General features: G+C 50.9%; 1 protein-coding gene across 2 annotated transcripts in view; it reads right to left on the bottom strand.

Moving 5' to 3' along the window:
- Window positions 1-23,148, bottom strand: part of ZFC3H1 (zinc finger C3H1-type containing) — a 76,911-nt gene that overhangs the window by 32,118 nt on the left and 21,645 nt on the right. For both annotated transcript variants that reach the window (XM_044280437.1, XM_044280438.1), the window contains exons 7-12: window positions 16,187-16,284; window positions 15,890-16,093; window positions 15,560-15,712; window positions 14,097-14,234; window positions 12,489-12,607; window positions 1,188-1,331 (exon numbers count right to left, since the gene is read on the bottom strand). In XM_044280437.1, coding sequence (XP_044136372.1) covers window positions 1,188-1,331; window positions 12,489-12,607; window positions 14,097-14,234; window positions 15,560-15,712; window positions 15,890-16,093; window positions 16,187-16,284 — 856 coding nt within the window. The remainder of the gene's footprint in view (window positions 1-1,187; window positions 1,332-12,488; window positions 12,608-14,096; window positions 14,235-15,559; window positions 15,713-15,889; window positions 16,094-16,186; window positions 16,285-23,148) is intronic.

The following is a 23,148-nucleotide window of genomic DNA, read 5'->3' as shown; positions in this document are numbered from 1 at the left end:
CTCTTTTTTTAAATGCACTGCCGAATGGTAGACTTGACTCTCGCTCTAGTAAACCTTAACGCCCATCTAGATAAATAACTGTGCATTCTGCCGCATTAAATAAAACTATTGTGCCTACATGATCAAACTTAGAGGAACTCCGGTCATTTCCTTAAATTTGTCCATGGTAACTAACCTGCGGAAGAGAGAGGTTTCACATAGTAATTACCGTCCTTCTCTCTTCCACCCAACTCCCACCCGGATGTGGTCGGTTCCTTTTCTGTTCAGCTGCATTGACTTAATTGCAGCTGGATAGAAAAAAAAAAAGCTCTGGCGGAAAAGCGCACAATGGAGATGCTAGTGTGGGTGGAACACAGGAGGGTAAGTACTATGTGAAACATCTTCTCGCCGCAGGTTAGTACCATGGGTTAGAGGAAATGTTCGGAGAACCTCTTTAAAGGGTTTGTCCCATTTTGCTGTTTCCAAACAGCATAGCTCGCATTCTCTACAATGAGGGTTAGGGGGGGGAAAAAGGAGGAGGAGCTCAAACCAGTTCGGCTGTTTGAATAAACCCAGCCACCTGAGGCCAGCTTATTCCCATGCCACCATGGAAACGGTGAGATGGGACAACCCCTTTGAGTGAGTGCCACAGAGCCATCTTATTCAAGTAAACATTAATGTAAAAAAATAAATAAAAATCCAAACATTTGTCCAGTTAACATGAGCATGTTACGTCTCAGAAATATGTTCGGTAGCACTTCGCGAGCCCACAGATGAATCATTGTGAGCTCCGATGGCGTGAAGTCCTGCCTGGCCTCAGGGCTTCTATCCTGTACTCACATGATGCTGAGTGTACAGGACAGCAGACCAATGGTGGTAAACATGACACTTACATGGGAATAAGTTCATGTGAAACTGGCCTTAAAGAGGACCTTTCATTGGTTTGTAGTGTGTGATATAAATATTTGTACCTGTGGGGTACCCCCCGCTGTGGAGCATCACTGCTGGATTGGCAGGAGATTTGGGTGGGTTTTATTTTATTACATGTGCTTTAGCTTTTACATGTGTGTTACCCAGCTATATACCTCAGTTCACAGAATGCAACCAAGTAATCTAATGAAATACGTGAACAAAAGTATTTCTTACCCATGATTTTATCAAAGAAAAATGACAAACCTATGGCTCACCACTAAATCTCGGTGACATACCTCTGTTTCGTGTGTCTTGATTCAGCCTCAGTCACTTTTAGGTCCTTGACAAGTCTTCTGTTGCCGTCTGCTTCCATGTCAGAATTGGTTGGAGATAAGCTTGCTTTTGACTGGTCCATTTTCAAGAGTTTCTGCTTTTCTCGGCTACACAAAAAAACAAAAACACAATAAACATTTTCAATAGTACGTAAATAAGCTAGAACTGACAAGGCAACAAAAGATTAGCTGGCTACCACTGTAAGGCTGTTAAATCACGTAACAAAAGCAGCCAAAAAAATTGGATTTTTTGTACTCACCGTAAAATCCTTTTCTCGTAGTAGGCATTGGGGGACACAGCACCATGGGTATATGTCCAACTACCACTAGGAGGCACTAGACACAAAAAGTGTTGGCTCCTCCCAGGTGGGCTATACCCTCTCCACAGGCACGAGGCTATTCAGTTTGTACCAAAAGCAGTAGGAGAGAGAAGAAAAGCAAGGAACCAACAACTCCCGTACCGGGAAAGATCAAGAGACCAGCCCGGAGAAGCGGAAGTAAAAACATAGGGTGGGATCTGTGTCCCCCAATGCCTACTACGAGAAAAGGATTTTACGGTGAGTACAAAAAAATCCAATTTTCTCGTGCATGGCATTGGGGGACACAGCACCATGGGACGTCCCAAAGCAGTCCCTGAGGGTGGGAAAAGAAGAGACGTGCCACCGGCTGGGCATACAGGTGCAGGAGAATGTGACCATGTGACCCAACAGGAAAAAACACGGAATGGGCAAGAGGTCTCATAACAAGGAAGAAACCTCAGAAGAAGCAGGGAAGACTGCCAGCACCCCAGGACAAATGTCTGGAAGAAAATCCCAAATGCAAGAAGGTGGCAAAAGGGAACACCAAGCGCAGCCAAGGGCTGGAGAAAAAAATTAGGACAGCACTGCGTGTTGGATCGACCCAACGCCCTACATTGTCTCAGACCCATAAACCTGTGGCCATCCCCTGAAAGGCCAGGGGAGAAAAGAAACAGGGAAGCACTGGAAACCAAACGAGTGAGGGAAGCCATAGCAAGGCTCACATGTGAAGGGAGAAGGACTCCCCTCACCGCAAGGCCAGGTGAAGAAGCCAAGCGCCCCATGTAAAGGCGAAAACCCAAGGCTGCTAGAGGAAACTGCCAACCCTTGGAGAAGGAGGGGGTTGTAGGTAAAAGCCAGGAACAAAGAACGATCGCTCCTGCGTCCCCAAAAACAGGAAACGAGGCACAAGCCTCCGAAAACAAGATAGCACTGTAAAGCGCAAGACCAGAGGAAACTCTGGGCATGTGAAGTATCATGGAAAAAAGGAACCAGAGACAGGCCCAGGCAACCTTGGCAGGAACACACTGGACTGACAGACATGGGAGTAGAAGAAGAGCACTCCAAACAGCCTAAGGAGGAAGGGGTCTACAACAGGAGGAGGTCCCTCCCGAAGGAGACCATACGGTGGAATTGCAAACCGTAGCACCAAACCACTCAATACCAGGTACTTGACGTGGGAGGATGGAAAAAAAGACAAATCCCAAGAGGACCTCAAATGAACAGGGACAGGGACTCCAGAAAGGAGTACCCAGATGGGGTCACAAGGAACGAGGAGCTGAACCACCGGAAGACAACGCAAGCCAGCATATCCAGGAAAGGCGAAAAGAAACCGCCATAGGGGAAGGGACATTGGCCATGGACAACTAGCCGCACCAAAAACATTGACCAGCAAACCGTAAACATTGTCCCAGAGAGGGCAAGTACAGCAGCTCGGAGGTACCACAAAACGACAGACATCGATATGCATAAGGAATGCAGAAGTCGCCATGAAAAAACCGGGGTAGCCTACATAGAAATGTAGAAACCAGCTGCGACCGGCATACAGAAAACTCGCAGGGGGGAGAAAGTACCTGATAGGTACAGACGACGGCAAGGTCCAAGGGGAACGTCCCTCCGCCATGTAGTGCAACCAAGCATAAAATACAAGGGAAAACCGAAAAAACCTGGACCCAGAAGGAACTACGGGGCCCTGACCGATACCAGAGCAATCAGCTGAAAATTCAGACAGATGTGTGGCGCTCAGTGGTCCTGTCCTTGACCCGTCAGGGAGGACGTCCAGCGACGGGGAAAAAAAAAAAAAAAAAAAAAAAAAAAAAAAAAAAGCCGTGGACCCAGAAGGATACCGTGAGGCGGACATCCAGCGATGACCAAAAACCGCTGCCGCGGCCGATGCTCACCAGCTACATGTCCAAACAAGGTAGAAGATCCAGTGGAGATCCTTGTACTACACCAGGAATGGCCCGCTCAGCAATAGGAAACAATGTGAGTACTCCCCTATAACATGGGGTAACGCGGAGCACAGCATACCGTAGGACCTTAAAGAGAAAGCAAGAGCAACTCTAGCACAAAGGCCAACAACCACCTGGCCATGGAGTAGGAGGTTGAATGAGGACCACCCGCCGGACCAGACAGATCAGTCATATACTGGAGCTACCAGAAGCAGCACTAGACCGATAAGGTGGGGGATGGGCTGACCCACCCCTGCCAGATATGGTAACCATGCACATGCTGAACAAGGGTGACCTGGTGCTGACAGTGCCTTGAGCGGCACAAGGAGACCAATGAGGACGACAGTAACGGAGTGGCAGACGTATGGAAGAACCAAACGGATGGAACCAACATCTGCAGCACAGATTAGAACCCGTGGGCAGAAAACACCTAGTAAGAAAGAAACTGTCTGGGCCACAGATCGCACCATAGGGCCCAGCACTTGGGGTACTACAAACACACGCCTAAAATAAAGGTAAAGTGGCTGCATGTTGCCGACCAAGGAGAGTGGAAACATAGCCACAGCATCTGGGGATGCGACAGCATTCGGAGGGTACAGGTACACAACCTGTAAAGTAGAAATATGGCTGTGAAGAGGAACTTCATTTAAGATCGAAGCAATGTGGCCGCATGGTGCACCCCAGACCCAGAGAGGTGCAACAGCAACTGCGTTAACAATGGAACCCATAGGGCCGCACGCTACCTATGAAGGAAGTAAGATGGCTGTTTGGTGCACACTATGATGAGGTAGGTGCAATGGCCACGGCAACTGGAGGAGGCCTCAAAATCTCGTCCTGTAAGGGAGAGAAAATGCCACATGGTACACCATAAAGCCGGACAGGAGGAACGGCTACCACATCCGGAGATGGTGCAGGTACTCTACCTGTTAAGGGATCAAGGTGGCAGGGAACAGACAGGTGTAACTGAACCGGACAGGGGCAACTCTATGGCAATAGAAAGTGGCCTCTATATCTCGACCGTAGGGAGAAATGTTGCCGCCTGGAAGACAATAGAGCCCGCCAGGGGTATCGGCCACAGCACCGGAGATGGCGTAGGTACTCTACCTATGAAGGGAGCAAAATGGCTGGGAATAGACAGGTGCAATTTCAACGGCAATTAAAGGCGGCCTGTAAATCTCGCCAGAAAGGGAGAAATAGTGCCGCACGGAACACCATAGCGCCAGCCAGGGGAATTGGCTACAGCATCAGGAGATGGCGTAGATACTCTACCTATGACGGGAGCAAAGTGGCTGGGAACAGACAGGTGCAATTGCAACGGCAATCGAAGTGGCCTGTACATCTCGCCCGGAGGGGAGAAATAGTGCTGTATGGAACACCCCAGAGCCAGCCAGGAGTAATGGCTTCAGCATCTGGAGTAGGTGTAGGTACACTACCTATGAAAAGGGGCAAGGCAGCTGTACAATTGCTCTTAACTCCCCAACCTACAGGAGGCGATAGCCGAGCTAACCGCTTGCCCAGAACAGGAACCCCCTGTAATGAGGTAGAGTGGCGAACACCACCACCAGGATGGGGACCCTGTGGAAACACTCTCAAATGTGTAGAGGATAGCCCCTGGTATAGGGGAACCAGGAAGGCTTGTCAGGGACAGCCTATGGCAGTGGTGCAGGAATCCCCCTGTTAAGGAGAAGGCGTACGTATCAGAGACACCGCGTAGGTGACTCAGTATGCTAAACACGGGGACGGCTGCCTTACCTGTGCGGTTGAATACCTGTGCGGTCAGGGGAGCACCATCCGAAAATCCACTAGAGGGGATACCAACCCTGGGTAGGAAAGGTTCCTCCGTCCACATTCGTCTTGACCTCCCAGAGGGCTTCTGTATGGAGGAAGACCGCCTGATGCTCTGTTCCGAGGGAATCGGCGCAGAGGTGTCCCCAGAGGCAACGGATGGGGTGACAGGAAGGATTCGTCACCAGCCTCAGGCCTGTCCTGGGGGGGGATCCGAGGATGCCGAGGAGGGGTGGTACCCCGTTGAGACCACCCGAGGGAGTACCGTGAGCTACCCCTAGCTGAACCCGGGTGCAGGTACCCCTAACTGAGCGTACCCCATCTGCAGGGAGGACCCTGGGAGGGCAGAGGTGGCCGCAATTTGGATTGGTAGCGGCCAGCGACACCGCCAGGGAGAGGCGGTCAAGGTTCCCATGGTATTGACACGGAGGGAGCCCATTCATGGGGGACCGACACAAAGGGATTGTTCGGGGAAAGGATCTGGGAAGAGGTACTGCACCCAGCAGGGACAGGCTGACCGCACGGCAGCCATTGTTAGACCCAGAGAGGTGCAGACAGCGGACGCACGTGAAAACACGTGGCGACCGAGGAGAGGCTGGGAGAGGAGATGCTCAAAAAGCAGCCAGCAGAGGCTGTCTATCCTGACCCGGACGCCCTGTTCCCCCAAAGAGGCGCTGCAGCAGCTTGTCCCCCCAAAAGAGGTGGTCAGTAGGGCTGCAGGGGACATGAAGCAATTGAGGGGAGGGAAGGGGTTAACCACCCCCTTCAGCAGAAAAAACACGTTAGCCCAGGAAAGGGTGAAGAGATAGCCCCTCCCAAGGGCCGGGCGGGGCTCAGAAAAGCCCGGGAAGCAAGGAGGAGGGGCCGGGAAGATTGCGGCCTAGCAGGCCCAAAAGCCGGGGCCTCGATTTATTAAGGCGGCCGGGAATGGAGCGAGGGGGGCGGGGCGAACCGCGGCCGACAGAGGGCCCACCGAATCATAAAAATAGGTGAGGAGGGTAGGGGGGGAGAAGCGACACCTAGGGACAGGTGGATCAGGGCAAACGGAGCACCTGGGAGCCGGGAACGGGCCACAGAAGATGAGGCCTAGTCCCGGCAGAAGCCGGGGACTAAAGTAGCGGAGAAGCCAGGGAGAAGACTGTGTGGCCAGGGAGGAGAGAAAAGACCAACCAAGGGGGAAGAGAAGGGAGGGGAAACAAGAATATAACCCCCCCCAGAAAAAAGGGGGGGTTGGCTAGGGGGAAGATGGAGGCTCCCCAGGACCCCCAGCTAAGGTGGATCCCATCCCCCTGGCCACAGGAGGGAACCTAACCCTGGGGCAGGGACACAGGGACAGGGGAGTATACTCACCATCAGATATACTCACCATCCGATGTCTTCGGGCGCAGCAGGGTCACCCCTTCGGCAGACTCAACACGGAAACCGTGGGAATGCCGGCAAGCCACTGCGGATGCAGTCCGTGGGGACTGGGTGACCGGCGATGGTACCGAAGTACGCGCCCGCAGGGGGGCAACTAAAGTGGAACACGATGGAGCCCCAGCCTGCAGCAGGTATAACGGTGGAGAACACCGAGACCTGCGGAAGAGAGAAAAAAGAAAAGAATAAAAATAAAAAACAGCAGAACCTGCAAAAAAGCAGGACAGGTCTGCCTCCTACGGACACTAGACTAAAACTGGATAGCCTCGTGCCTGTGGAGAGGGTATAGCCCACCTGGGAGGAGCCAACACTTTTTGTTTCTAGTGCCTCCTAGTGGTAGTTGGACATATACCCATGGTGCTGTGTCCCCCAATGCCTACTACGAGAAAAGGATTTTACGGTGAGTACAAAAAATCCAATTTTCTCGTGCATGGCATTGGGGGACACAGCACCATGGGACGTCCCAAAGCAGTCCCTGAGGGTGGGAAAAGAAGAGACGTGCCACCGGCTGGGCATACAGGTGCAGGAGAATGTGACCATGTGACCCAACAGGAAAAAACACGGAATGGGCAAGAGGTCTCATAACAAGGAAGAAACCTCAGAAGAAGCAGGGAAGGCTGCCAGCACCCCAGGACAAATGTCTGGAAGAAAATCCCAAATGCAAGAAGGTGGCAAAAGGGAACACCAAGCGCAGCCAAGGGCTGGAGAAAAAAATTAGGACAGCACTGCGTGTTGGATCGACCCAACGCCCTACATTGTCTCAGACCCATAAACCTGTGGCCATCCCCTGAAAGGCCAGGGGAGAAAAGAAACAGGGAAGCACTGGAAACCAAACGAGTGAGGGAAGCCATAGCAAGGCTCACATGTGAAGGGAGAGGGACTCCCCTCACCGCAAGGCCAGGTGAAGAAGCCAAGCGCCCCATGTAAAGGCGAAAACCCAAGGCTGCTAGAGGAAACTGCCAACCCTTGGAGAAGGAGGGGGTTGTAGGTAAAAGCCAGGAACAAAGAACGATCGCTCCTGCGTCCCCAAAAACAGGAAACGAGGCACAAGCCTCCGAAAACAAGATAGCACTGTAAAGCGCAAGACCAGAGGAAACTCTGGGCATGTGAAGTATCATGGAAAAAAGGAACCAGAGACAGGCCCAGGCAACCTTGGCAGGAACACACTGGACTGACAGACATGGGAGTAGAAGAAGAGCACTCCAAACAGCCTAAGGAGGAAGGGGTCTACAACAGGAGGAGGTCCCTCCCGAAGGAGACCATACGGTGGAATTGCAAACCGTAGCACCAAACCACTCAATACCAGGTACTTTACGTGGGAGGATGGAAAAAAAGACAAATCCCAAGAGGACCTCAAATGAACAGGGACAGGGACTCCAGAAAGGAGTACCCAGATGGGGTCACAAGGAACCAGGAGCTGAACCACCGGAAGACAACGCAAGCCAGCATATCCAGGAAAGGCGAAAAGAAACCGCCATAGGGGAAGGGACATTGGCCATGGACAACTAGCCGCACCAAAAACATTGACCAGCAAACCGTAAACATTGTCCCAGAGAGGGCAAGTACAGCAGCTCGGAGGTACCACAAAACGACAGACATCGATATGCATAAGGAATGCAGAAGTCGCCATGAAAAAACCGGGGTAGCCTACATAGAAATGTAGAAACCAGCTGCGACCGGCATACAGAAAACTTCCAGGGGGGAGAAAGTACCAGACAGGTGCAGACGACAGCAAGGTCCAAGAGGACTGCCCCTTCGCCATGTAGCACAACTAAGCAGAAAATACAAGGGAATACCGAAAACACCTGGACCCAGAAGGAACTACGGGGCCCTGTCCGATACCAGAGCAATCAGCTGAAAATTCAGACAGGTGTGTGTGGCGCTCAGAGGTCCTGTCCTTGACCCGTCAGGGAGGACGTCCAGCAATGATAAAAGCCGTGGACCCAGAAGGATACCGTGAGGCGGACATCCAGCGATGACCGAAAACCACTGCCGCGGCCGATGCTCACCAGCAACATGTCCAAACAAGGTAGAAGATCCAGTGGAGATCCTTGTACTACACCAGGAATGGCCCACTCAGCAATAGGAAACAATGTGAGTACTCCCCTATAACATGGGGTAACGCGGAGCACAGCATACCGTAGGACCTTAAAGAGAAAGCAAGAGCAACTCTAGCACAAAGGCCAACAACCACCTGGCCATGGAGTAGGAGGTTGAATGAGGACCACCCGCCGGACCAGACAGATCAGTCATATACTGGAGCTACCAGAAGCAGCACTAGACCGATAAGGTGGGGGATGGGCTGAACCACCCCTGCCAGATATGGTAACCATGCACATGCTGAACAAGGGTGACCTGGTGCTGACAGTGCCTTGAGCGGCACAAGGAGACCAATGAGGACGACAGTAACGGAGTGGCAGACGTATGGAAGAACCAAACGGATGGAACCAACATCTGCAGCACAGATTAGAACCCGTGGGCAGAAAACACCTAGTAAGAAAGAAACTGTCTGGGCCACAGATCGCACCACAGGGCCCAGCACTTGGGGTACTACAAACACACGCCTAAAATAAAGGTAAAGTGGCTGCATGTTGCCGACCAAGGAGAGTGGAAACATAGCCACAGCATCTGGGGATGCGACAGCATTCGGAGGGTACAGGTACACAACCTGTAAAGTAGAAATATGGCTGTGAAGAGGAACTTCATTTAAGATCGAAGCAATGTGGCCGCATGGTGCACCCCAGACCCAGAGAGGTGCAACAGCAACCGCGTTAACAATGGAACCCATAGGGCCGCACGGTACCACAAAGAACAAGACAGGTGCACACTACAATCAGGTAGGTGCAATGGCAACAGAAACAGGGCCGCATAGTACACCATAGAAGCCAGACAGGTGTAACGGCTGCAGCATCAAAGACGGTTCAGGAACTCTACCTATGAAGGAAGTAAGATGGCTGTGTGGTGCACACTATGATGAGGAAGGTGCAATGGCCACGGCAACTGGAGGAGGCCTCAAAATCTCGTCCTGTAAGGGAGAGAAAATGCCACATGGTACACCATAAAGCCGGACAGGAGGAACGGCTACCACATCCGGAGATGGTGCAGGTACTCTACCTGTTAAGGGATCAAGGTGGCAGGGAACAGACAGGTGTAACTGAACCGGACAGGGGCAACTCTATGGCAATAGAAAGTGGCCTCTATATCTCGCCCGTAGGGAGAAATGTTGCCGCCTGGAAGACAATAGAGCCCGCCAGGGGTATCGACCACAGCACCGGAGATGGCGTAGGTACTCTACCTATGAAGGGAGCAAAATGGCTGGGAATAGACAGGTGCAATTTCAACGGCAATTAAAGGCGGCCTGTAAATCTCGCCAGAAAGGGAGAAATAGTGCCGCACGGAACACCATAGCGCCAGCCAGGGGAATTGGCTACAGCATCAGGGGATGGCGTAGATACTCTACCTATGACGGGAGCAAAGTGGCTGGGAACAGACAGGTGCAATTGCAACGGCAATCGAAGCGGCCTGTACATCTCGCCCGGAAGGGAGAAATAGTGCTGTATGGAACACCCCAGAGCCAGCCAGGAGTAATGGCTCCAGCATCTGGAGTAGGTGTAGGTACACTACCTATGAAAAGGGGCAAGGCAGCTGTACAATTGCTCTTAACTCCCCAACCTACAGGAGGCGATAGCCGAGCTAACCGCTTGCCCAGAACAGGAACCCCCTGTAATGAGGTAGAGTGGCGAACACCACCACCAGGATGGGGACCCTGTGGAAACACTCTCAAATATGTAGAGGATAGCCCCTGGTATAGGGGAACCAGGAAGGCTTGTCAGGGACAGCCTATGGCAGTGGTGCAGGCATCCCCCTGTTAAGGAGAAGGCGTACGTATCAGAGACACCGCGTAGGTGACTCAGTATGCTAAACACGGGGACGGCTGCCTTACCTGTGCGGTTGAATACCTGTGTGGTCAGGGAGCACCATCCGAAAATCCACTAGAGGGGATACCAACCCTGGGTAGGAAAGGTTCCTCCGTCCACATTCGTCTTGACCTCCCAGAGGGCTTCTGTATGGAGGAAGACCGCCTGATGCTCTGTTCCGAGGGAATCGGCGCAGAGGTGTCCCCAGAGGCAACGGATGGGGTGACAGGAAGGATTCGTCACCAGCCTCAGGCCTGTCCTGGGGGGGATCCGAGGATGCCGAGGAGGGGTGGTACCCCGTTGAGACCACCCGAGGGAGTACCGTGAGCTACCCCTAGCCGAACCCGGGTGCAGGTACCCCTAACTGAGCGTGCCCCATCTGCAGGGAGGACCCTGGGAGGGCAGAGGTGGCCGCAATTTGGATTGGTAGCGGCCAGTGACACCGCCAGGGAGAGGCGGTCAAGGTTCCCATGGCATTGACACGGAGGGAGCCCATTCATGGGGGACCGACACAAAGGGATTGTTCGGGGAAAGGATCTGGGAAGAGGTACTGCACCCAGCAGGGACAGGCTGACCGCACGGCAGCCATTGTTAGACCCAGAGAGGTGCAGACAGCGGACGCACGTGAAAACACGTGGCGACCGAGGAGAGGCTGGGAGAGGAGATGCTCAAAAAGCAGCCAGCAGAGGCTGTCTATCCTGACCCGGACGCCCTGTTCCCCCAAAGAGGCGCTGCAGCAGCTTGTCCCCCCAAAAGAGGTGGTCAGTAGGGCTGCAGGGGACATAAAGCAATTGAGGGGAGGGAAGGGGTTAACCACCCCCTTCAGCAGAAAAAACACGTTAGCCCAGGAAAGGGTGAAGAGATAGCCCCTCCCAAGGGCCGGGCGGGGCTCAGAAAAGCCCAGGAAGCAAGGAGGAGGGGCCGGGAAGATTGCGGCCTAGCAGGCCCAAAAGCCGGGGCCTCGATTTATTAAGGCGGCCGGGAATGGAGCGAGGGGGGCGGGGCGAACCGCGGCCGGCAGAGGGCCCACCGAATCATAAAAATAGGTGAGGAGGGTAGGGGGGGAGAAGCGACACCTAGGGACAGGTGGATCAGGGCAAACGGAGCACCTGGGAGCCGGGAACGGGCCACAGAAGATGAGGCCTAGTCCCGGCAGAAGCCGGGGACTAAAGTAGCGGAGAAGCCAGGGAGAAGACTGTGTGGCCAGGGAGGAGAGAAAAGACCAACCAAGGGGGAAGAGAAGGGAGGGAAAACAAGAATATAACCCCCCCCAGAAAAAAGGGGGGGTTGGCTAGGGGGAAGATGGAGGCTCCCCAGGACCCCCAGCTAAGGTGGATCCCATCCCCCTGGCCACAGGAGGGAACCTCCGATGTCTTCGGGCGCAGCAGGGTCACCCCTTCGGCAGACTCAACACGGAAACCGTGGGAATGCCGGCAAGCCACTGCGGATGCAGTCCGTGGGGACTGGGTGACCGGCGATGGTACCGAAGTACGCGCCCGCAGGGGGGCAACGAAAGTGGAACACGATGGAGCCCCAGCCTGCAGCAGGTATAACGGTGGAGAACACCGAGACCTGCGGAAGAGAGAAAAAAGAAAAGAATAAAAATAAAAAACAGCAGAACCTGCAAAAAAGCAGGACAGGTCTGCCTCCTACGGACACTAGACTAAAACTGGATAGCCTCGTGCCTGTGGAGAGGGTATAGCCCACCTGGGAGGAGCCAACACTTTTTGTGTCTAGTGCCTCCTAGTGGTAGTTGGACATATACCCATGGTGCTGTGTCCCCCAATGCCATGCACGAGAAAAGTGTCCTTTTGGCTGTCATCTGACCAGTATATGAGTAAAAGAGAATACCAGAACAGACTGCCATTCTATACAACAGTGTGGGTCCTATGGCCTTACTTGGCAATCTCTTCTCTTAGCAGACGATACTCCATTTTCTTGTCATCTGGCAAAGCTTCCGGGGTCCTCATGGGGTCATTTTCTTTTTCAGATTTAGAAGGTGCTTTTGGTTTAGATGCCTAGAAATACACATTAAAGCAACTCAAAATTATAAAGTAAAGGCAAGAACAGATAACACTAGGTAATAAAAAAGAATGGTGTCTAAAACATTTTCTAGTGTGTAAAAAGAGCATGAAGAAAACTAAAAGCTGCAGTAATCTAGTTCACATGCATTAGGATGCAGCATGCGCACTATACCAATCAGCATGAAGCGGTGGAACTTTGTTTTTTGTCTACGGCTTGCATTTTTATTACAGTGAGATAGCAGCTTGCAGGGTTCAGGTTCTTTTACATGGCATGAATTCACTTGTGTAAAAGGTGCCAATACTCGTTCACTGGGTGATTCCATTACACGACTTTCTAAACTGCCCGTGTGACATTTTGTGGCACAGGGTTTTTATGCACACACTCAAAATTCTCAAACATTTCTAAGGCCCCTTTCACACGGGCGAGTATTCCGCGCGGGTGCAAAGGGCGAGTTGCACGCATTGCACCCGCACTGAATCCGGACCCATTCATTTCTATGGGGCTGTGCACATGAGCGGTGATTTTCACGCATCACTTGTGCGTTGCGTGAAAATCACAGCATGCTCTATATTCTGCGTTTTTCACGAAACGCAGGCCCCATAGAAGTGAATAGGCAGAGTGAAAAGCGCAAGCTTCAGCAAGCAAGTGCGGATGCGGTGTGATTTTCACGCATGATTGCTAGGTGACGATCGGGCTGGGGACCCGATCTGTAGTATTTTCCCTTCTAACATGGTTATAAGGGAAAATAATAGCATTCTGAATACAGAATGCAAAGTAAAATAGTGATGGAGGGGTTAAAACAAAATAAAAAATTAACTCACTGAGTCCACTTGACCGATTTTTCTCACGCGCATGCAAAATGCATTACAATGTTTTGTAATGCGCATTTTCCCGCAACGCACCCGCATCTTATCCGGGCCAAAAACATGACGCCGATGCAGGTTACAATCTAGGTGCACAGACTGCCTGGAGATGCATCACGGTTTGGTTCAGGCATGCCTCCACTTGGCACCACCTCACTTTTGGAGCGTGGACGACATTGTTTATAACGGCATTAGGGGGGGACCAGCTACTGGGGCCCCATTGATTATAAGAACAGGAGGTTTGTATCCAACCCACATGGCTCCACGAAATGAATAAAGCAGCATGTTCAGCATGTGCACTGCTGTGCCATTCATCTCTGTGGGACTGCTGGAGATACAGCACCTGGCTATTTTCAGCAGTTCCACAGAAATGAATGGAGAAGCATGGTACATGATCGAACTGCCACCCCCTTCAGTGCTGGAGGCCCTGTGGGGTATGGTGCCTCCATGGAAACAGCGGCCAGACCGCTACAGATCTAATAGTTATCCTCTATTCTGTGGACAGGAAACTTGATATAACCAAGTAAATACTCTTTCGCCTCTACCTCTGGCTATGTCTTCATCTACCTATAGCACCAGATTTGTTTTCCACACACAAGGCATTTTAATGATTTCTCACTTCAGCAGTTCTTCTGGCTTCTTTGATCATAGACTCGAGTCCTCCAAAAACACCAACTCCTGGACTGGGTAGCTCTGCATCAGATTCGCTGTCGTCCGACGCATTCAGAGTAACAACTACTGATTTGTGCTTTGGAAGCTTTTGAGACGGAAAAAAAATAATTATATGATATGATACAACCATGTTGGATGCAACAGAAGTAAATTACACAATTAAGATATACATACAGTAAGATTCAACAAAGTCAGAAGAAAAGAGTACATCTGAGCTTTCATAATGGGTTGTGTCACTTCAGTAAATGGCATTTATACTGTAGGGAAAGTTGCTACAAGGCACTTACTAATGTACTGAGATTGTCCATATTGTCTCCTTTGCTGGCTGGATTCATTTTCCCCATTACATTATACACTGCTCGTAGCCAGGGGTTATGACCACCCTACAATCCAGCAGTGGTCGTGCTTGTACTCCTGTTATCCAGGACTGTGGGAGTGCACATAAGCCTGAGATTTTTCCAAGATTTTTCTTGAACACAACTGAAAGTCAATGGAGGATGGATCAGTTTTCTATTGTGCCAGTGAAAACTGATCCGTCCCCATTGACTTACATTGCGTGTCAGGAGGGATGCGTGTGGCTCAGTTTCATCAGACAGACACCAAAACGCTGCAAGCAGCGGTTTAGTGTCCGCCTCGGAGCCAAATTGATGCATTCTGAGCGGATCCTTATCCATTTAGAATGCATTAGGGCCACAGTGACCCGTTTTGGACCACATGTGAGAGCCCTGAACGGATCCAACAAACGGAAAGCCAAAACGCAAGTGTGTAAGCAGACTAACTCACGCATGTAATAGAGAGGACTCGAAAAGGAATCCTCTCAACCACCACTTACACTGGTTCGAGGTTTTGTTTTGAGCTGACACATTGCCTTCTAAGGCTATGGGCAAATTTAGAGCAGTATTTTTATGACTGCTTTCCATGCATTTGTCTACAAAAAAGTTTTAGTGGTAGATTTTTATTCAAAATTTTGCTTCATTTAGCAGTTAGATTTCACAAGATGAAGCAGCTGCAGAACGCTGTACTAAATCAGTCATCTTGCTGCATGATGGCTGAGTCTCAAGCCCTTGTCACATCTTCTGAAATAACGTCTAAGTTGACTGATGACCAAAGCTGAACTCGAATGTAATCATAAACCAGCTTAGAAGATTGTTGGAGAACGAGTGCGGCTGGAGAGCTAGCCATCTGTCTGATGGAGAACAGCATTCTCCAGTTTATGTACTGTGAAACATAGAAGTATTGCACTAAATCCATCAGGAACACCGTATGGCGACCAAAATGAGAACATGAAGGGAATTTCTTTCCTTTCACAGCACGTTACATTCGTTTCAGACTAAAATGTAACTCCACACATCTCAGTTGTAGGCAGGTGTCCTGTCCATGAATAAAGCTAGCTGTTCGAGAAGTGCATACCTTTATCACATGCCTGATAGGTCTCAGAACTCGTACTATCTGAGTGGTCGTTTTCCGATGTGTGGCAGTATTAACATTTGCTGACGTCAGAGTAATTCTTGGGACAGGCATGATATTGGCGAGAGGTGGTGATGGAGGCTGGCTAGTTTGTTCCTACAAAATAAACAGATATTTCTACTTACAACCAATAAAATGATGTTCAAAAATGGGGTATATAAAGGCAGATGGGTACAGAGGAGCTGGGAAGGAAGTTGTAGCGTTGGGACAGCCCCTTATTGCCCACTCATCCCCCAGCTTAATACCCGACAGTAGTCAACAACTGAACAATACCTCTGCTTTGTTAGCCCTTTTGTTGGCCAAAGACTTCAGAAGCTCCTCACGCAGCAGCATTTCCTCTTCCTCCTCTTCATCTGCAAATGGAGGTTTAGGAGGCTGCTCAGGTTCCTCGGGTGGAAGTGGGGGAGGCGGCAGTGGCACTTCTGGAGAACTCTTCGAAATAACTGGATCGTATATTGAGCCCTCACAAGGGGAAGGCTGTAAAAAGAAGCATATTTTAATGGGACTGTGTATGGAGTGTATTCATATGTCACAGCATTCAGAATTCGCCCTTATGTCAATGAAACTTACCCAAACTTGTGAAGGGAACTGCTCTGTTACACATAACACTGACGGAACACATCCTATTGAATTTCCAGGAAAATAAGGTGATCTCGAAGGGGAGGCCCCTAGGCATAAGATAATAATACAGATTTAGCAGAAATGTCTATGCCCAAAACCTGACATCACACTCCTCCATCAGATGCCCTTTAACAGTATGGGCATTTTGGGACAGTGATCACTATTAATATATAAATATAGGGTTGTCACGATACCAAAATTTTGATTCGATTTCAATACCACAAAAAAGTATTGTGATACTCGATACAAAGTAATACCACACCAAATAAAATAAAAACACCAAAAAAAGCAAAGCAGCGTGTATTCCACATTTTATGGAACATTTTGTGGTATTGAAATCGAATCAAAATAAAAAAACTTTAAAAAAAATGGTCAATCGCACGGTTTTTATTTAAATTTATTTTTTCTGTTACGGCGTTCACCACATAGGAGATTTTTTTTAAAATATTTTAATAGTTCACACTTTTTGGAGCATAGCGATATGTAATATGTTTATTTATTGTTTATATATTTTATATGTAAAATTGGGAAAGGGGGTGAGTTAAACTTAAAGAGGACCTTTCACCAATCCTGACATTGTGAACTAAGTATACAGACATGGAGAGCGGCGCCCGGGGATCTCACTGCACTTACTATTATCCCTGGGTGCCGCTCCGTTCTCCCGCTGTGCCCTCCGGTATCTTCGGTCACTAAGTTATAGTAGGCGGAGTCTGCCCTTGTTCTGCTGTAGCGCTGGCCAATCGCAGCGCAGAGCTCACAGCCTGGGAGGTTCTTTTCTTCCAGGCTGTGAGCTCTGCGCCGCGATTGGCCAGCGCTACAGCAGAACAAGGGCAGACTCCGCCTACTATACCTTAGTGACTGAAATCTCCGCCTACTATAACTTAGCGAGCGGAGATACCGGAGGGCATAGCGGGACAACGGAGCGGCGCCCGGGGATAATAGTAAGTGCAGTGAGATCCCCGGGCGCCGCTCTACATGTCTGTATACTTCGTTCACAATGTCAGGATCGGTGAAAGGTCCTCTAATCTTTTCATCCCTTGTCCTATTCACACGTCTGTGAAGGATACGCGTTGTGTCCGTGTTTCACTGACACTGAAAAATAATTTTCAAAGCATCTCTTCTTAATGATCCGTGAAAAACGGATGGCATCTGTGGTTTTCACGGACCCATAGACTATAATGGACATAATGGACAAAATAGAGCATGCATCAATGCTAAAAACACAAATCCACGGACCGTGCTAGAACACAGATGTCTGAATACACACATTAAAATGAATAGGGACGTGTGCTGTCTGTGGAGAACACGTACAGCACATATCCGTGAAACACTGACGTGTGACTAAGGCTTAGGAGATCTCTATTAGGGTGAATAGGACTTCACACTCTCCCTGCTGCCCTGTGCATAGTACACACAGCAGCAGGGAGCCGACTATGGCAGCCAGGGCTTCAGTAGCGTCCTGGCTGCCATAGTAACCGATCGGAGCCCTTAGGATTACACTGCTGGGGCATCGATCAGAACCTGCCACTGCACCACCAATGAGGAGGAGAGGACCCTATGGCCACTGCCACCAATGTTTTTAGTACCGGGGGGGGGGGGGGGCACACTGCACTACCAATGAAAATAAGTAAACTTTTAATACAAATACAAGAGGCGGGTGCTGGCGGCAGAATCACATAGCCGGCACTCGACCTCTATGACAGGGAGCTGAGATCTGTGGCAGTTGCCCCGGATTGCAGCGCCCAGCCAGAGTTCGGGTGCCAGTTATGTGATTCTGCCACCTATATTTGTATTAATGGGGGAGTTATCATTGGTGGTGCAGCCCCTCCCCTGCCTTCTTATTAGCAGAACCGGCACGGGGGGGTAGAGACTCCTTCTCCCCTGTGCTGCTGAGGAGAACATGGCACGCGCCGAGAGTATTTGATATTTTTCTCGGGACACCTGGCTTAGACCTTTATTTTGCGCCATTAGATGATGGACATAATATTGTTTTTAAAAATAATAAGTTAAGGAAAAAAAAGGAGGAGATTTTTGAATAACTTACCAGGAAAATCTCCTTCTCGCTCTTCATTGGGGGACACAGGAACCGTGGGTATAGCTATGTCCTCTAGGAGGAGTTGACACTAGATAAAGCTGTTAGCTCCTCCCCTGCTTTACCCCCTCCAGCCTGGAGAGAGAGAAGGAAGGAAGGAAGGAAGGAAGGACAGAAAGAACACACGTGGAACACTAACCATGCCAAAAACCCAACGGGGTTCTATCCAGCAACAGCCACAACTGTGGTTGAACAACAATACTGGGTGGGTGCTGTGTCCCCCCAATGAAGAGCGAGAAACAGATTTTACTGCTAAGTTATACAAAATCTCCTTTTCTCACCCATATTCATTGGAGGACACAGGAACCGTGGTACGTCCAAAAGTAGTCCACAGGGAGGGAAAAACCAGACCTATGGAAGCAATCGTCCCTGCAGGCATCTAAGAAACTGTCGCCTGCAAGACCATGCGGCCTAAGGCAGCGTCCGCCGATGCACAAGTATGCACCTGGTAACATTTTGTGAATGTGTGTAAGGAGGACCAAGTAGCCGCCTTACACAACTGAGCAGCCGAAGCACGATTCCTCCGAGCCCAAGATGCGCCCACCGCCCTAGTGGAGTGAGCCGTGACACCTAAGGGGAGAATTCTGCCCCAGGCGCAGTAAGACTCCACAATTGCAGCCCGATTCCAATGTGCGATTGCCACCTTGGAGACTGCCAATCCTTTGCAAGGACATTCCGGAAGGACAAAAAGGGAGTCCATGCGGCGGAAAGGAGAGGAGGCTGCTAAATAGATCTTCAGAGCTCTGACAACATCCAAATGGTGCAACTCCTTTTCCTTAGGGTGTGAAGGAGAGGGACACAGTGAGGGAAGGACAATTTCCTTGTTGATATGGAAGTCGCTGACCACCTTCGGAAGAAAGGAAGGAACGGGCCGGAGAACCGCTTCATCCTCATGAAGAACCCGTCTGATGGAAGTGATAGCTACAAGGAAAACCACCTTCCAGGACAGGAATCTGAGAGAAATGTACCGCAGGGGCTCAAAGAGGGAAGCCTGGAGCGCTAAGAGGACTAAATCCAGATCCCAAGGCGGTAAAGGAGGATGGTACGGAGAAAACGTGCCACTCCCTAAAAATCCTTACAGGCCCGAGGGAGGCCAGAGGGCGCTGGAAAAAGATGGAAAGAGTGATGGAAAGAGACCTGACCCTTCAAAGAGCTAAGAGCCAGACCAAGGTCCAACCCTGATTGAAGAAAGAACAGGACCGTAGGGAGAGAAAAAACAAAGAGGAGGAGGAATGTTTTGGCTTTCACAGAAACCCAGGAAGGACCTCCAGGTCCTGTAATAGATCCTGGACGAAGCAGCCTTCCTTGCCTGAATCATATCATAACATAACATCCGCCGAAAAACCTCTTCGCTTTAGAATGGCGGTTTCAATGGCCACGCCGTCAAACAAACAGAGACCTTAAAGGGAACCTGTCACTGGGATTTTGGGTATAGAGCTGAGGACAGGGGTTGCTAGATGGCCGCTAGCACATCCGCAATACCCGGTCCCCATAGCTCTGTGTGCTTTTATTGGGTTAAAAAAAAGATTTGATACATATGCAAATTAACCAGAAAGGAGTCCTGTACGTGAGATGAGTCAGGGACAGGACTCATCTCAGGTTAATTTGCATATGTATCAAATCGGTTTTTATACATAATAAAAGCACACAGAGCTATGGGGACTGGGTATTGCGGATGTGCTAGCGGCCATCTAGCAACCCATGTCCTCAGCTCTATACCCAAAATCCCAGTGACAAGTTCCCTTTAAATGCTGATGGAAGACCAATCCCTGCGAAAGCAGGTCGGCTGAGTGACAGTGACAAAAGAACATCTCCCAGAAGGAGAACGAGGTCGGCGTACCACGCGCAATGAAGCCAATCTGGGGCGACGAGGATAATCGGAATGCCCTCCATCCTGATTTTCCGTAGAACCCTGGGCAGGAGGGGGAAAACCCCTGCCAAGGGGAGATCAGGGCCTCCATGCCGCAAGCTTCCGGATCCCTTGCGCGGGAGAGGAAGGTGGGAAGTTTCCGATTGAGCCTTGAGGCCATCAAGTCCACGTCGACCCCAACGTAGACATATCGCCCGGATCTATCGTGGTTCTGCTGAGGAAGTCCGCAGTCCAGTTCTCCACACCCCCAGGATGTAGATCGCTGAAATTGCCGCTACATGAGCCTCCGCCCACCATAAGATCTTGGAAGATTCCTGCATCACCGGGAGGCTGCGTGTTCCCCCCTGGTGGTTGATGTAAGTCACCGCCGTGGCGTTGTTCGACTGGACTCTGACGGGGCGACCCCTCAGGAGGTGGGTCCAGTGCCGGAGATATAGAAGAATCGCCGTGAGCTCCAGGACATTGATCGGGAGCTTGGACTCAGACAGAGACCATGTGCCTTGGACTGTCCTGGGAGGGAACACTCCTCCCCAACTCAGCAGACTGGCGTCGGTGATTACAACCGTCCAGGAGATCGGAAGGACCTTCCCAGAACTGGAACCGACAGCCACCAACAAAGGGAAGACCTCACCTGAGGAGAGAGGAGGATGGGATAGACCAGGCTCTCGAAAGATTTGTCCCAGGAGGACAGGATCGCTCTCTGAAACGTGCAAGAGTGGAACTGGGCAAAGGGAATCGCCTCGAAACAGGCGACCATCTTCTCTAACGTCCTAATGCAGAGTCGAATGGACGGAAGTCTGCAGTCGAGAAGAACCCTCACGGAGCGGTGTAAGGCCAGTCGCTTGTCCGGAGGAAAGGAATTTCCCCATGCTCCAGAGAAGCCATTACGGAACAAAAAGGGATTCCATCCGAAACCGCTGGAGATGGAGGAACTAGTTTAGTAGTTTGAGGTCAAGGATTGGGCGCACCGAGCCCTCCTTTTTGGGACCACAAAAAGGTTTGAATGAAACCCCTTAAACCTTTCTTCTGGGGAAACAGGAGAGATGACTCCCCGATCCAGAAGGGACTGAATGGTCTGGGAGAAGGCGGCCACCCACTCGGGGGGGTCCCGTGGAAGATGGGATTGAAAAAAACATGTTGGGGGGGGAAAGAGACAGGAACTCGCTCACGAAACCCGAGTATACAATCTCGAGTTCCCAAGCGTCCTGGAAGAGGAGGAGAAGGCCCCCCACCCTGTTGGGCGGGTGTGCACATTCAGGCTTAGGACTGCTTAGCCGCAGGAGGTTGAGCGCCCTGATTTCTGGGACGCCAGGAGGGCTGTGCCCGAAAGGATGGTTTCTTGCTTCGATCTTGAGAAGTAAATCCGCCTCTCCCAGCGAAAGAGCTCGTCACAGTGCAGGAACTAGCGAATCGACGAAAGGGCCTGCCACGTGAGGAACCCCTAATGGGAGAGGCCCGCTTGACTCAAGGTTTTGAAAGATGGGTGCTCTTGCCTCCCGTGGCCTCCAGCCGAGAACCAAAAAGATAGGCGCCGGCAAAGGGAAGTCCGCTGCCCACACCTTCAGCCAAAGCTCGCGGCATAAAGTGACTGCAAGCGCCGAAGAGCGCACGATGAGGGCGCCAGCGTCCAAGGACGCCTCGCAGAGGAACTTCCCCGCCTGGATGACCAGCTGCGCCAAAGATCGAAGATCCTGAGCAGGGACCTCGGACACCAAGTCCTGGTCCAGCTGGCTACCCCACTCAGATCGCCTTTGCCACCCACACGGAGGCGAACACGGGCCTAAGGGGTGACCCTGTAGCAACAAAGAGGGACTTAGTCAAGGATTCCAAGCGACGATCTTCAGCTGACTGTAGGGAGGATCCAATGGGCTACAGGAATAGCTATATTTTTGGCGAGCCATGCCACTGGTGGGTCTACCTTAGGAGGGGATGCCCACGTGGAAACACAATCCGCTGGAAAAGGATATAGGATGTCCAGTTTTTTGGGGGTGGAAAAACGCATGTCTGGGTGATCCCAAGCCATGAAACCACCGCCGAAAAATCATTATGGCGAGAAAACACCTTTGAGGTCTGTCTTGAACGTCTGACAAGCATTGCAGACAGAATCCTGTTGCCCGCAAGGGAATTTTGCCTGACACATAGCACAAGCATAATGGACAGCTATTAGCCGCGGAGGGATCAGACATGATGTATCCAGGAGATACCTTGAGGCTGGAGGGATACAGTGACCTGAGGAGAGGCGCAACAGTTCCTACCAGGACCAGGAGACGCCGTCCGAGAAATATGTCTAAGCGCTGTGGCGGGAAGAGAAGGCCCCGCCCCCTCAGGTTCTGTATCCCCACTCAGTGCCGCGGCGGTGCGAATGCGCCCACAGTCCGAAGCGCTGATAGGCTCTGCCCCCTTCCAACCAGATGTGCTCCTCTGTCTCAGCGCAAGGGGCCGATAATAAAACACCCGCCAGTCGGTCAGCATGAGAAAGGAGATATAGGCCGCGGTGCCTCTTCCAGAGAGGGAGGGGGGTGGAGATCACCGTTGCCCCACCTAAAAAAAAAAAGAAAAAAAATCTTCAGGAGCTATTGACACTAGAAAAAACTGAAGCTCTCTCTTCAGGCTGGAGGGGGTATAGCTGCCAGGGGAGGAGCTAACAGCTTTTACTAGTGTCAACACCTCCTAGAGGACATAGCTATACCCACGGTTCCTGTGTCCCCCAATGAATATGGACGAGAATCTAAAAATAATGGGAAAAAAAAGAAAAACATTTTCCTTTAAGACAAAACATCTCTAAAACCATTCCCGTACAATTGTACCCCGATAATGGACGCTATTAATGCAATTTATCTACTGGCTGGGCCCACCGCAAGACTTCAAAAGACTGGAGAGCATTTTGGCAGCTGGTTCTATGCCACTGTACTGCCAGAAAACTGTTGTACAGCGCCAAAACGTTACAAG

The sequence above is a fragment of the Bufo gargarizans genome, chromosome 2 (assembly GCF_014858855.1).
Source record: "Bufo gargarizans isolate SCDJY-AF-19 chromosome 2, ASM1485885v1, whole genome shotgun sequence".
NCBI lineage: Eukaryota > Metazoa > Chordata > Amphibia > Anura > Bufonidae > Bufo > Bufo gargarizans.
This window is presented reverse-complemented; position numbering and strand designations above follow the sequence as displayed.